This window comes from Tamandua tetradactyla, chromosome 1, assembly GCF_023851605.1.
Source record: "Tamandua tetradactyla isolate mTamTet1 chromosome 1, mTamTet1.pri, whole genome shotgun sequence".
Lineage (NCBI taxonomy): Eukaryota > Metazoa > Chordata > Mammalia > Pilosa > Myrmecophagidae > Tamandua > Tamandua tetradactyla.
In genome coordinates, this window is record NC_135327.1 from 193,053,875 (window position 1) to 193,069,786 (window position 15,912).

A 15,912-nucleotide genomic window follows, 5' to 3' on the forward strand; every position below is an offset into this window, starting at 1 on the left:
TCCCACTTCTAGTACATACCCAAAAGAATTGAAAGCAGGGATTTGAATAGGTATTTGCACACTGATGTTCACAATAGCACCATTCACAATATCCAACAGGTGGAAGCAACAGAACAAATAAACAAAATGCAGTAGTTCCATACAATGGAATATTATTCAACTATAATAAGGAACGCTACAACACAGATGAACCTTGAAGATATCATGTTGAGTGAAAAAAAACAGACCCAAAAGGACAAATATCATATGATTTCACTTATATGAAATTATAATATGCCAATCTATAGTGTCTACATAAAATTTCCTGTTAACCAGAGGACTATGGATATGGGAGCTAGGACTCCAGCTGCCATCTTATACTATGGGTTGTGCCCCCACACACCCTCCCCTCGGGATGTGAAGCAGTGCTGAAAGAAGCATAGAGCCCTCATGTCTTTGTAGCTCTACCAGCCTTCCTTAGACAGACTCACACTGTTAGAAATAAATTCCCTTCTTATGTAAGGAACTGTCTTTCAGATTTTTCTGTCACAGGCAGTCCAAACTAATTCTAAATAAACTGAAAGAAAATATACTACTAAGAACAAATTTTATTTCAGTGATAGGTTTATGGATTTTTTTTTTTTTCCCATGGGCAAGCACTGGAAATTGAACCCAGGTCTCTAGCATGGCAGGTGAGAACTCTGCCTGCTGAGCCACCATGGCCAGGCCTTGGTTTATGGATTTTAAATTCTTACTTTTTATTTTCTGTATTTCCAATGATCAGGTATTATTTATACAATGAGAACAAAAATGTTTTCTAAGTGGCTTAGAAATAAATAAAATGGCCTAAAAAAAGTATGGCAAAAATGCAATCGTTCTTCTAAATTTGAGTCTGTGGATTAAAATCGCAACCCTCTACATACACTTAAATATAGCTTGATTTGGGGTGGGCCACAGTGGCTCAACAGGCAAGAATGCTTGCCTGCCATGCCAGAGGACCCGGGTTCGATTCCCAGTGCCCGCCCATGTATTATAAATAAATAAATAAATAAATATAGCTTGATTTGAAGCTTTCTCATCAAACCTTGAGGACAGTAATAATTAGAAGGTAAGATCTCAGGGCTATCTCTCTTCAGCCAACAAAACAAGCAAACTCACCACCCTCCCCCTGTCTATGTGGGACATGACCCCCAGGGGTGTGGACTTTCCTGGCAACATGGGACAGAAATCCTGGAATGAGCTGAGACTCAGCATCAGGGGATTGAGAAAATTTTCTCGACCGAAAGGGGGAAGAGTGACCGAGACAAAATAAAGTGTCAATGGCTGAGAGAATCCAGAGTTGAGAGGTTACCCTGGAGGAGGTTATTCTTACACATTAAGTAGATATCACCTTATTCTTACACATTAAATAGATATCACATTGTCAATCAAGATGTAGTGGAGAGGCTGGAGGGAACTGCCTGAAAATGTGGAGCTGTGTTCCAGTAGCCATGTTTCTTGAAGATGATTGTATAATGATATAGCTTTCACAATGTGACTGCGTGATTGTGAAAACCTTGTGTCTGATGCTCCTTTTATCTATCTTATCAATAGACAAGTAAAACATATGGAATAAAGATGAATAATAGGGGGAACAAATGTTAAAATAAATTTAGATTGAAATGCTGGTGATCGGTGAGGGGTAGGGGTGGGGGGTATAGTATGTATGAATTTTTTTCTGTTTTCTTATTTCTTTTTCTAAACAGATGTAAATGTTCCAAGAAATGATCATGATGATGAATATGCAACTATGTGATGATATTGTGAATTACTGATTATATATATAGAACGGAATGATCAAAAGTTAAGAATGTTTGCGTTTGTTTGGTGTTTTTTGGTATTTAAAAAAAATTTTTTTTTAATTAATTAAAAAAAAAAAATTACTCATTCCAAGGGGGAAAGATTCAACTTTCCCATTTGGAGAATTTCTGATAGTCTCCCAAGCAGTGGGGACAACCAAATCAATAGGATGAGCCCCAGATCTTGAGGTTCACCCCTATGAAACTTATTCCCGCAAAGAATAGACTAAACCTACTTAAAATTAGGCCTAAGAGTCATCCCCAGAGAACCTCTTTTGTTGCTCAGATGTGGCATCTCTCTTTAAGCCAACACAGCAAGACAACTCACGGCTCTCCCCTCCTATGTGGGACATGACTCCCACGGGTATGAATTTTCCTGGCAACGTGGGACAGAAATCCTGGAATGAGCTGGGACTCAGCATCAAGGGATTGAGAAAATCCTCTTGAACAAAAGGGGGAAGAGAGAAATGAGACAAAATAAAGTCAGTGGCTGAGAGATTTCAAACAAAGTCGAGAGGTTATATCCTGGAGGGTATTCTTATCCATTATATAAATATCCCTTTTCAGTTTATGGTGTATTTGAGAGGCTAAACTGTAGAGCTATGCTCTAATAACCATGTTTCTTGAAGAGGACTGTGTGAAGATATAACATCTACAATGTGACTGTGATTGTGAAAACCTTGTGTCTGATGTTCCCTTTATCTAGGGTATGGACAGATGAGTAAAAAATATGGATAAAAAAATAATAGGGGGAACAAAGGTTAAAACATATTGGGTAAAGTGCACACATAAAAAATATCTTTGTGAGAGGGACAAATGAATATCAACACAGCAAGGTGTTGAAAATGGATGATATGCAGGGAAAAATACAGCCAATGCAAGCTAGGGTTTATAGTCAACAGTAACATTGTAATATGCTTCTACTGAATGTAGCAAAGGCATTATGCCAAAACTAATGTCAACAGGTAGGGGGCATCGGGGATGGATATGGATTCTTTGTGGAAGAAAAGGAAATGTCTTCATGTAGATTATGGTGGTGAAGGTATACCTACTTAGGTTGGATTGTATGATGTATGAATAAAATGCTAAAAATGAAAAAATACATATATATATTATATAATGGGTAGATGGAAATACTAGTGGTCAATGAGAAGGAGGGTTGGTGGGTATGGTATGTATGAGTTTTTCCTTTTCTTTTTTTTATTTCTTTTTTGTGGAGTGATGAAAATGTTCTAGGAAATGATTGTGGTGATGAATATACAACTCTGTGATGATATTGTGAGCCACTGATTGTACAACATTTCAATCAATCTACGATGCCATTGGTTATTAACAAGCATGGAATGTTCGTATGTTAAGAATGTTTGTGTTTGTGTGTGGCTTTGTCAATAAAAATATTTAAAAAAAAAAAAAGATCTCAGGGCTAGGAATCACTGCTGTTTTTGTCTCCGCATGGGTCAGACAGGATTCCTAATTGATTACTCTATCTCTATTTTCTCCCCCCTCTATTATTCACTCTGTACATTGACTCAAAACTTTAAAAAAATACAGCTTATGTTTTACACTTTATAGGTTTTTCAGTGCTCTAGCAAAAACAAAAACAAACAAAAAAATCAAAGTAGCTCTATCTTAGATTACTCCCAGCCTCCCAGCCATACCTTCCTCCCTAGCCACACTAAAAATGCCTACTTGAGTGCCTACTTGGTTTCAGCTAATGCAGGTGGGAAAAATAAGGCCCAGAGAATTAATTAACTTGCCAAAAGTCACACAGAGAAAAAGTGGTAGAATTTAGTGTACCTATGTCTGCTTCACACTAGAGCTCATGTTACCCCTTCTTGGCTTTGTGCTATATTCCCCAAACCCTCTGTGCCTAGGATGCCCTTTCCCCACCCAGCCCATCTGGAAAACTACTTATCTACCAAGATAAAGCTCAATATCAGCAACATTGTTAAACCTTCCTTGTCTTCTCCAAGATAATAGTAACACCTTCCTCTTTGATCCCAGAAGACACACAACAGACTTCTGTTACAGCACTTACCATAAACACTGTGATGACAAGTTAGGTGACTTTCTTCTATTAGAATGAGCGCTCCTTAAGGGAAGGAATCATGTATTATACATCTTTGTGTCCCCAGACATTAAGACATAAACGGAACTCAATAAAAGTGTTGAATTACTTGGTATTTTCTGGACGTTGAATTACACAATCTCTACTTTTCCTTCTAGCTTTAAAGAATACGTTATTCTATTACTTGTGTACAAATAAAGTCTTTAAAAATATTTGTAATATTTATTCATACATAGTATCAAACACTAATAATACTTCAGTCACACAATAAACCAGTAGTTCAGATGCAGATATTTGGTGTTTCCAAAGTAAAACATCAAACTAGATGCCAAGCCATAAAAGAACTGTAATTGTAAGAGTGAATTACCCCTGCCCAAGAACTTGGAAATAAGGGGAAAGAATCTCCCCCTGAGTGGTAGACTGGAAAAGTTAGCCGGAGATGAGTTAACACAACTCACTTGTCCCAAGAGTGAGTTTAGATCACCCTGAACTTTGGATGCACATATCCATAGTTGCTGATGAACACAGCAGTGGGCTCCACACGTTCTGGAAGCTGCACCTGGCCGACACTGAAGTCCTTAAATCTGATAGTCTTCTTATGTTTCCTGTTCCAGTGGCTGACACTACTACCCGCTCTAGGATTTGGGACTCATCTTCGAATTTTCTTTCAACCCCAACTTCTAATTCAGTGTCAAATTTGGCTCACTGAACTGCCTAAATATTTCTCAAATCCTGGATAGGAAGCCGTGAGACAGCTCAGGAAGCCATGAGACAGCTCAGGAAGCTGTGAGACAGCCCAGCTGTGAGAGAGATGATGAGGACCTTATATTTAGAGGGTTCTAGCTAGAAGACACCCGAAGCTAAAACATTTAAGGAGACACCTATTACACTGAATCTGGTGAGAGAAGGTGCTCGCAAGAGTTATAGAGAGCTTGATACAAAAGTAACTTTTGAAATGGGGCTCTAAATAGATATTACCCCCACCCCTAAACATGACAACTCCTCACTCAGAGGGACAACCAAGGTCCACCACCGGCAGGTCAGCGAGGGAAAGGACTCAGAGAGCTGCACTAGGAAACAACCAGCAGATCTCACCTGACTACTTCAACGGATCTGCCTATGCTCATATTCTTATTGCCAGGTAATATCTAAATTTTTTTGTTGCATTAAAGGTGAGCATTTGGCACAGGTGTGTGGCCTAATCATCATCTTCAAACACACTGAATCAGGTCAAGTCTGAACTAATGGAGTTACAGTAGGGATGGAGAAAAGATAGACATTCTAGAATACTTCACATGTGAAAAACAGGCAGGAGTTGAAGGAAAGTAATACTTGTTGAGCCCCTACTATGGGCCAGGTGCCATGCCAGGTGCTTTACAAAGCTAACAGTATTTATGTGAAGTAGGCATTATCACCCCATATTATGGGCGAAAAATTGAGGTCCATAAAAGTGACTTGCCCGGGACCACACAGCTAATAAGGGGGGGGGGGGGGGTCAGGAAGCTGGCTGTTATATATGCCAGTCTTCAAAGGAAATACTAAACTGAAGTCCAATATATAAAATAGACCAGAGGTCCCTGATGCCATTAAAAGAAACTTAAGGGCTCCACCATGTGCGGTATGAGAGCCACTGTCCACCATTACAGGGAAACAATCCCTTCAGGGAATAATCCAGCAGGATACTAGGACACTGTCTCCCAGAGAGTCATCCTTCCTGGTGCTAGCCCTACCTCAAACCTCTCAGGTCACACAGTAAACAGCTCACCTACCCTGTCAGTGGAGATGGATCAGACAGCAGAAATGTAGTTACCCCAATGCCAACACCTCCGACTGCCTCTCCAGTCCAGGTAGCATCAGGCCAGCCACGCTGTGGGAAAAGAAAGGGACTCTAAAGACAGAGACATGGCCAGGATGGCTCCAAGACCAGAGCTCCCACACCTCCTACAGCGCGGAAAGGAGAAAGAAAGAGGAAGGCTAAGGGTGGCTCCATTTCTCTAGACTGCAGGCATTTCTTTTTCTACTTCTAAAATTCCTACTTATTTCCTTTCCTCAGCAGCCAATACAACGCTGACCCAGAGAAGGCAATTAACAAAGGCAAACTGAATACAGTATTGGTAGGCACTTTAGGGAAAATCTTTCCTCATCAAGGAGGAAGTTTAGCAGTTGCAATAAATGATTCAAAAGCAAGCAGAGATGTCACCTCCAGTCTCTTAAGCCTCTTAAGCTGTGACCCCAAGAGTAATAAAGGCTCTGGGGGAAAACTGGATCTTTAGAACCTCTGAGAGCCTTAGTAGTTTTCTGGGTCCCAAGGTATCATTTGCAAACTGAATAATGTTTTATATCACCTCATCTTGTTTATCAACATTAACAGAGGGAAAAATGGCTCTGATTTATTGGCCTTAAATCACTAATATTTAGTTTTAAATTATGTTACATTATTGCTAATAGACTCACATTCACTTATCTTATAATAAATTGTTGTGGTAGATTATATTTTCCAACTATGGCCACAGGCTGTTCTGCAGTATTTGACCTTGCCATACTCCTTTGCAGGTCTGACCCACCAGTTCTGGGCCAGGACCTTAGCTAGCCTAGTAGTTCCCACTTCCTGCCTCTTTGAATGCTCATTCTTGAGACACTGACATGCTGTAAGAAGTTCATGCTACATGGAGAGGCTACATGAAGGCACCCCAGTCAATAAGGCTAGCTCCCAGCCAGGCACCAATATTAACTGCCAACCATTTGAGTGTGCCATCTTGGATGAACAGCCCAGTGGAGCTTCCAAGTGACTCCAGCCCCAGCCACCATCTCAGAGAGATGACCCAGCTGAGCCTAGTCAACCCATAGAAACATACGAGGGATAAATTACTGAAACCTCCTTGTTTTGGAGAAGTTTGTTATGCAGCAATAGAAACCAAACTACTGGGCTGTAGTCCTTTATCACATATCCGATCACAACAGGACCATAAGCTAGACGTTTAAGAGATGCCAATCTATGATTACAAAGCGGAGATGCAGGGCACTCCTGTTGACTCTTAAGAACACCTAGGACTCAAACTCAGACTCTGTAAAGGTTTTGTTCTAGTTTGCTAGCTGCTGGAATGCAATATACCAGAAACGGAATGGCTTTTAAAAAGGGGAATTTAATGAGTTGCTAGTTTACAGTTCTAAGGCCGAGAAAATGTCCCAATTACAACAAGCCTATAGAAACGTCCAATCAAAGGCATCCAGGGAAAGATACCTTGGTTCAAGAAGGCCGATAAAGTTCAGGGCTTCTCTCTCGGCTGGAAGGGCACATGGCGAATACAGCGTCATCTGCTAGCTTCCTCTCCTGGCTTCCGGTTTCATGAGGCTCCCCGGGAGGCATTTTCCTTCTTCATCTCCAAAGGTCACTGGCTGGTGGACTGTCTGCTTTGTAGTGTTGCTCTCTCTGAATCTCTCTGAATCTCTCATTCTCCAAAATGTTTCCTCTTTTATAGGACTTTAGAAACTAATCAAGACCCACTCAAATGGGTGGAGACATGTCATCCCCTAATCCAGTTTAACAACCATTCTTAACTAAATCACATCAACCAGGGAGATGATCTCATTACAGTTTCAAATCTACAGTATTGAATAGGGATTATTCTACCTTTAAGAAATGAGATTTATATTAAAACATGGCTTTTATTAGGGGGCATACTTCCTTTCAAACCAGCACAGGTTTCATGCACTAGGATTGCCTTCCTGGCACATATAATTCCTGGAGGGTTCCTAGGTCAGATAAATCCTTAAACTCAGAGGAACCAGCCTCTCCAGGATATCAGCTAATCACATCCCCCTATCCTTTAGTGTGGACACCTCTTCTCAACATGAAAAAGTCAGAATGGGCATTCTGATCAAAGATCCCAACAGACTAGGAGAAGGATTAAAGGAGAAAAGGGAGATATAACAGAGAAAATGGGATTTAACAAATGAGTATGGCTGCTGAATTACTATATTAATATTCCTTCCAGCCCCCAGTGTTTGGGAGCAGTTAGAAGGAAAAATCTGAGATGACGGAATGGTAGCCTATGACAAATTCTGGAATCTGTTCTGTAACTCTGTTGAAGTGTGCTTTTAAAATTATTGCTTTTTTCTTTCTTTGCTTTGTATATATGTTATATAATCTAAAATGCTTTTTAAAAAGTGGAGATGCAGATAACTGACATGTACTGTGTGGAAGTTTGTTAGGTTTGGCTTTAATACAGAGCTCAGTTGTTTTTGTTTTGTTTTTTTCATTAAGATGTTTCTTCCATTAATCTCCATGTTCCTTTAATAAAATTCAAGAGCTTTGTTTCAAGACTATTCCAATATAACCAGCAACGCCTAGAAATCAGAATTTGGGTCTGCTCTTGACTGTGTGAGTCTAGGCAAATCAACCAGCCTCTCCGAGCATTAGCTTCATTCATTCAACGACCATTTAATTAGAATCCTACAATCCGTTTGAGCTGGAAAGGGAATTCATATAGCCTAGTCTCTCATTTTAAAGATCAGGAAGCTGAGGCCCTGGGAAATTAAGGGACTACCCAGTCATTTATCATGGCAAAATTGGGTCATAAGGTTTACAATGAGTTTAGTACTGAAAAGTGTCCTCATTGCCTGGTTTAATCGAAAAAAAAAATTGATGAGACTAACCTGCAAAAAAGAGATGGTATTCATACATCATTATCTCTGAAAGTAGGAAAAAATCTCAAATGTTATATGAATATGTGTTGGGATGGTTTATTTGAGACACATACCCAATTCCTCCCCGTTATGCCCAATGCCAGAGTATAGGCTTCATGATCTGCAGAACATTTATGTGAATGAATATTGCAAGGCACAGTGTATAAAATACAAGTTAGTAGCATGAAGCATGTACTGGGCAAATATATATTTTTATACAGTATAAAATATACCTAGGTAATTGAGATTAGGAGTAAGGTTTAAAACTCTATGTTCTTTTCTAAATCGATGCAAATGTACTAAGAAATGATGATCATGCATCTATGTGATGATATTAAGAATTACTGATTGCATATGTAGAATGGAATGATTTCTAAATGTTGTGTTAGTTAATTTTTTTTTAATTAATAAAAAAAAACTCTATGTTCTGCTGCGGTAGCTATTCCTGATAATATGAATCAAACTGAAAACTTCATAAAATGAGGAAACGTTTGCTAAAATATCCATAGTACTGTGTTGGCTTTGAACATTGATGTTGACTGCTATGTCCAAGAGCAGGCAGGAAAATCCAAAAGGCCATTTCTTTGTTCTTGGGCAGAGTCATCTGCTTCCTCCTCGTTTCCTCGTTAAATTTTCTTAAAGCATGTGAAGGTGACCAGTGAATCATCTTTTTCAATCCATCAACTGACGGCAGTGAAAATGGCTGTGGATCATGTAGAAATGAAGAGATGGCTGACATAAACTGGGGCGTTTTTTTCTTTGCTTGCTTGTTTTCATTTTTAAACAGTTTTATTTGCACATCATATAATCCAACCTAAGTGAAAAATCAAGGGTTCCCACTATAATCACACAGCCATGCTAATAACCTGGGGTTTTGAATAGAACCGCTCTTTCCTCCCAGGCAGCTGTTGGTAATTAACAAATTTGTTGTTTAGGAATACCTCTTCCCAATCCATCCCTGTCTTTGGAACAGTAACCTCCTAGCTTCTACTATTCACTGAGGGTTCTCCTTACAAATCACTGCCAGCCCCTCATCCTGGAGTGCAACTGTCTTTCTCTGAAGCACCTGCCCGCTTACTCATAATACAACCTGAGAGCAGCCTTCTGACAGTTCCTCATTCAGAACCAGTTTCGCGAAATCTAGAGCATGACTCACACATACCAATTATGAAAGAAAGGATTCTCAAGAAAGACAGTTTAGGAAGCACAGACCTTACCGGGCCTCCGTTTGGGCCTGCTATCCACATGGCACCACCAGGGACCCCTGCAAGGGCCTTTGCCCCTTCACAGCAGCTGTCTGTACCCAGCCTTGGCCACATTTCACTACGCATCCTCTACAAGCTGCAATCTCTGATCTACTGAGGAAAGCGATTCTGCATTGGGGCCCATAGACAACCTTTACCCTTCTCTCTCTCTTCCTAGGACAGGAACAGCCTGAGTCTGTGTGTGACTCCCTGGAGCAAACTCAGCAATGCCAGGTGACTTTGCTCCAGGGCAATGCCCCGGCACTCCGGCCCTGCCACATCAGGTGTGGACAGAAGGACAAGAACGAGCTGGCCCATTACTTTTTAAGGTGGAGCTGGAATTTGTTGGGTGAGATTCCCTCCCCATAGTTCCTGCCAAAGGCTGAACTAGTTGCACTGTGGTTGCCTTGTGGGTACTAGAAGCTTCTTAAGGAATTGTCTTTTCTCTTTTCCCCTGATCATTTTTATCAGTGAACAAACAGGAGCCTGTGAACAAAGCTTTCCAAACAGTTTTGGGTTCTGCAGTACATACTGCTGGCTACCAGGTAGGAACTTTTAAAATAATTTTTGTTTTCCCCTAGTTTCCTTTCCCATGGCTTTATGTTAAGAGGTTCTAGTAGGAGCTCAATAAATATTGGTTAAACAAATGAGTGATTCGTAACATTTGCATGGCACTTCCCACTTTACAAAGTGGTTTCATCTAATTTGCTCAGGAGAAGTACGACCTGTGCTTGACCCATTCACAGGGCTGGCAATCGAAACATTCTGCTTAGCTCCACTCTTCTTTGAGAAGAAGAAAAGGGAGTGTTGGCTCTGCTTTTGGGGAGAAATGAAAAGGCTGAGAAGGGTACAATGTTATAGGGTCCTTCTCAGTGACCTAAGCGTAATGTGAAAAAGGGGTGGGGGTGGGGATTTGGGGGTAGGGGAATCAGGAAGTCCCCTGACAGAGGAATTCCAAAAAAAAGAACTAACTAACCAACTGTTCATACTTAATCCTCGCAATAGCCTTATGAAAGAGAGCATTATTCCCATTTCAGTTATGGGGGTGAGAAAATAGTGGCCCAGATATTAGTTTTCCTAAAGCTTACACAGTCAGTAAATGACAGAGCTGGAATTCAAGCCCTGCTCTCATTGTCTGCAGAGAATAGTTTGTTTATGTTTCATTTAATTACATCACTAAGCTCTGGTCCCCTGTGCTCTTACTAGCATATACTGTTATGCAGGAGGCTCACACACTCAAAGGATTAGACAATTTACGTTGTGCTTTGCCTGGCAACCTTACTGGGTCAGAGTTCAAATAAATAACCTAGGGCAGTCTTCTCAACGTGTGGTCTGCTGACCCGGTGCTGGTCCCCAAACCCTTACCCATCTGCAAAGAGAGAAATACAGAAACTGAGATTGAGCATTTAGAAAGTTTTAAGGCAGGGCTTTTTAACCTCTGCACTACTGACATTTTGAGCCCGATAATTCCTTGTTGTGGACCTGCGCTGGGCACTGTAGGACATTCAGCAGCATCCCTGGACTTTGGAAGCTGACAGGTATTGCTAGAAACCCGCAGCATGCCTTTCACCAGTTTTGACAACCAAAATGTCTCCAGACATTGCCAAACATCCCCTTGGGGACAAAATCAACCCTTCTCCTCATTGAGAACACGGTTTAAAAGCAATTTAACAGGAATTTTACATCTGTTCAAACCAATAATAAAAAATTAGACCTTCAATTTTGTATATCTGGCTTTTTTTTTTTTGGTTCCATTTTTTCTTGTAATTCATTTTTACTGATTTTAGAAAAGTATTGGTCTGCAAGGGATTGGGGAAATAAAAAAAAATTTTTTTAACTGGTCTTTCACCATAGATGGCTTGAGAAGCCCTGCTGGAGGGATAACAGAACAGACACCCAAGTGCAAGGGGACAGCTTCAGGGAACAGAAAATATTCCATTAGATTCCTTTCCTATCCAGATCAGTAGTTGTGGTTTGTGAACATAAACATAACTTTCAAATTTTTCTAACTTATTTTTTAATATATAGCACAGGCACATGGTACAAAATTCAAAAACATATGCCCCAGCCACGCCAGCCCTCGAAGTTACCAGTTCCTCATAAGGCTTTCATTGCATATGCACACATACGCATCATCCTATGTCCTCTTTCTCACTCTCTCTGACAATGGGCTTTTGAGGGGTGGCAGTTCTTTCGCCGTTTCAAACAATGCAGTAGAGTATATCCTTGAACATACGAACAGGAATCTGTTTTGATAGATGGACCTGTAACTGATTATCTCCAAGCTTTCTGCATTTATATTTTTATTTTTGATGTCAACTTCAGCCCTGTATATTAATCTTTTTTTTGTGATTACAAAAGTAATATATGCTCATTATAACAACTCAAATATCACAAAAATACGTAACTCTCAAAGTAAAATTTCCTTATACTCTGCCCTGAATCTCATCCTCACCATCCTTAAGTCTAGTATTTAGTGTTTCAGAGTTTTTCATACATGTATTTTAAACAAATGGGATTATATTAAGCATTCTGTTCTACAACTGTCATCCTTAGACATTAAAGGTTATATACAAAATGCCGGATGAAGGTTTCTGATATTAAAGCATGAACAGTTCAAAGGAATCTACTTGTAAAGTAAAGAACTACTGAGAAGATATCTTACTCGATTTTGGAAATTTGAAAATCCACCAATGTGAAGCCATATGGTAGGATGTTTATTTCCTTGAAATTCACGCAAAAGGATTATTTCATGCAGCATTTTAAAAAATATATGTTTTCTTACTGACACTATTGAACAAAACAAATATTTCCCCAGACCTGCCTAACCATCTTATTAACTGTAAATTACATTATCTGAAATGCAATCAATATTTTCCTGGTATACAATGCTCCTAACATATAATTCTAAACCATATTAGCAGACAGAGAAGCCTACATAAGATTTAACAGGCTTTGTCTTGTCTAGCTATTGTTCAGATTTCTTCATCCAAACCCTGCAGCCTGACCTGAACATTAATTAGAACCGAGGGCAGGAGAAAATGTCATTTAAAAAAGCAATCATTTATGACTGTAAGTAAAGAAATGGCACTATGAGGTTTGGATAGCCGAATCATACACTCCTTCAAGTAATATGTTTTGAGCATATTTTGTATTCTTAGCTCTGAGCTGGGTGCTATGGGTGATACAAAGACAATTAAAATGTAGTCTCTGGCCTCGCACAGATTTCATAGATGGTTTCTCTCTTACAAAAGAATAAACTTTAAAATATTCTACTATTCAATAAGTGAAACCCATGTACTGGATAGCAAGCACAATTATTTGCTTTCAAGCAAGCATTTTTGCTGCTTAGGTGCATATTAATATCCTCTTCTCAGTATAGACATCTCATAGATAAAAGAATAGAATTTTTTAAAGTTTTCTTAAAGTGAATTTCTGTTAACTGAATCCTTCTTTTGTCAAATCTGATATGCTTTCTGCCCCCCCCAAAAATGTTGTTTTTGTCTTTAAATGTAAGAAAATTATAATTCAAAAATCAAACATTTAAAAATCACCTACACAGAAAATGCATGCTTAATAATGTATAACATTTAACAGGTACTCAATAAGTGTTCAGTTTAAATTAAAATATTAAAAATAATATCAGACATTTTTTAATCCTCCTTTGTCCATAAAGGGCTTATCCACTTACTTATTAAATTTCATACAGCAAATGCCAATAGCACTATCATTGCAAAAGGAAACATATCTAAATTTATTCAGAAACCCTGACAATGTAATTCCATGTCTCACTGTTTCACAAACTAGTTCCACCATAGTTGTAGCTCCTAGAGCTTTGGGATTTGGCTAAATTCTGCTTCTGCCTCAAACATCCATACATATCTAGCTAAACCTCTGAAGCAATTTTTTTTTTTGAGTTGTACATTTAATTCCATTTCTATAACTCACTTTTTCTTTATCATTGTATCAGTTAAAGAGATGAGTGGGTAGTTAATTTTCCTGAAATTAGAGGACCCACTATCCAAGCCTTAATACGAATAGTCTGATTTCTAAAAATTTACCTGTCTCCTTAATAAACTGGTGAATCTGACCCAAGAAATACCACCACCACCCTCATTGGGGAAGGCAGCTTCCACACTTGAGGATTTTTCACTGAGGTTTGAGCATGCATTGCCTGGTGATGGTGGATAATATGCCTGTATACAGTCTGACAGTTAAGTACATCTTTACATACACAACTACATTTTGAGACTTCAGGAAGTGCTGGATTTACAATAATGTACCTTTTGAGCAAACTTTGAAATGAATATTAACTCTACAATACATAATTGAACTCTTCCTAGTAGTTCTTAACTTTTCCCAGGATAGCTTCAATCTTATCCCAAACCTTTATTAAAAAAAAAAAATCTTATAATTCACCCCAACCTTACTTTTTGACGGCAGGCCCCTGGCTAACAGTGATCTATTTGCTTCCTGATTCAGGTTGGTGTATGTCTCCTTCTCTCTCCTATCCTTCTTCTTTTCCTCCCCTCTTTCTAAGTCTCTGGATCTGGCTTCCAAGTACCTGATGGCATGTTTATCCCAGCATTTCTCTAGCTTTGTCTGTTTTTTCTGTCTACACTCAAATGTTATAACCAAAAGCCTATGTCCAGGAGATACAACAGAGACCTCGGAGGCAAAAAATAAATAAATAAAATCCTGCCCTCCACTAGTTGCTAAAAGAAGAAAATCATTTAGCCACACCTATGTATCCCCTAGCTAGAATTTTCCCTAATCTACAAATGAACATGCTTTAGGTAGAAAGGCTTCCTTTAGTAAGGGATATCTATAGAAATTCTAGTTTAATTTCAGTCCTGAAAGAGACTGATGGAAATTATCATCACACCTATATCTCTGTTCTAGTTTGCTAGCTGCTGGAATGCAATATACCAGAAATGGAATGGCTTTTAAAAAGGGGAATTTAATGAGTTGCTAGTTTACAGTTCTAAGGCCGAGAAAATGTCCCAATTAAAACAAGTCTAAAGAAATGTCCAATCAAAGGCATCTAGGGAAAGATACCTTGGTTCAAGAAGGCCAATGAAGTTCAGGGTTTCTCTCTCAAGTGAGAAGGCACATGGTGAACACAGTCAGGGCTTCTCTCTCAGCTGGAAGGGCACATAGCGAACATGGCGTCATCTGCTAGCTTTCTCTCCTGGCTTCCTATTTCATGAAGCTCCCCGGGAGGTGTCTTCCTTCATCTCCAAAGGTCGCTGGCTGGTGGACTCTCTGCTTTGTAGTGTTGCTCTCTCTGAATCTCTCTGAATCTCTCATTCTCCAAAATGTTTCCTCTTTTATAGGACTTCAGAAACTAATCAAGACTCACTCAAATGGGTGGAGACATGTCATCCCCTAATCCAGTTTAACAACCATTCTTAACTAAATCACATCAACCAGGGAGATGATCTCATTACAGTTTCAAATATACAGTATTGAATAGGGATTATTCTACCTTTAAGAAATGGGATTTATATTAAAACATGGCTTTTCTTAGGGGGCATACTTCCTTTCAAACCAGCACAATCTCTAACTTGCACACATACATTCGACATACATTCACTGAATTTATGAAGTTTCCAGTCTATAGAATTTCAAATGACCTCAGCCAGCACTAGTAGAATTTTGTGAGCTGGCAAAATGCATAGATGAAGAGTCTAAAATTGTCTTAACAGAAGCCAGCAGGTTGGGACTGTTTTGCTACTTCCTACCAGGACGTCATCCTAATGGTAAATTCCTTGGACTGTCTCTCCCTTATGTCCTGGCCAGGATTTCTCCGCAGCAGGTTGCTAAATCCTCCCACCAAATCATTCCCTTCTCAGAACTTTACTGGTGCATCGATATTATCACTTACCAAGGTCTACATACAATATTTTTTTTTTAAAGGAGGAGGATAAGAAATGGGTCACTATAAGTTTGTTATTGGAAAGGAAAGATGAGAACTTGAGTTCCAGCTTTAGCATTTAGAAGTCGGGCGACATTAGATGTGTTACCTCACCCTGCTGAGACTTCTTTTCCTTAACATATGAAATGGGCCTGGGAGGCAAGTATCACAGAACTGTGG

General features: G+C 39.4%; 1 protein-coding gene across 7 annotated transcripts in view; it reads right to left on the reverse strand.

Annotated features, from left to right (window-relative positions):
• EZH2 (enhancer of zeste 2 polycomb repressive complex 2 subunit) overlaps positions 1-15,912 on the reverse strand; it is a 147,115-nt gene that overhangs the window by 117,751 nt on the left and 13,452 nt on the right. For 6 of the 7 annotated variants that reach the window (XM_077148847.1, XM_077148857.1, XM_077148867.1 and 3 more), the window contains exon 2: positions 5,655-5,752. The exons of the other annotated variant lie outside the window; for it this stretch is intronic. In XM_077148847.1, the coding sequence (XP_077004962.1) occupies positions 5,655-5,752 (98 nt within the window). The remainder of the gene's footprint in view (positions 1-5,654; positions 5,753-15,912) is intronic. 7 annotated transcript variants of the gene reach the window in all.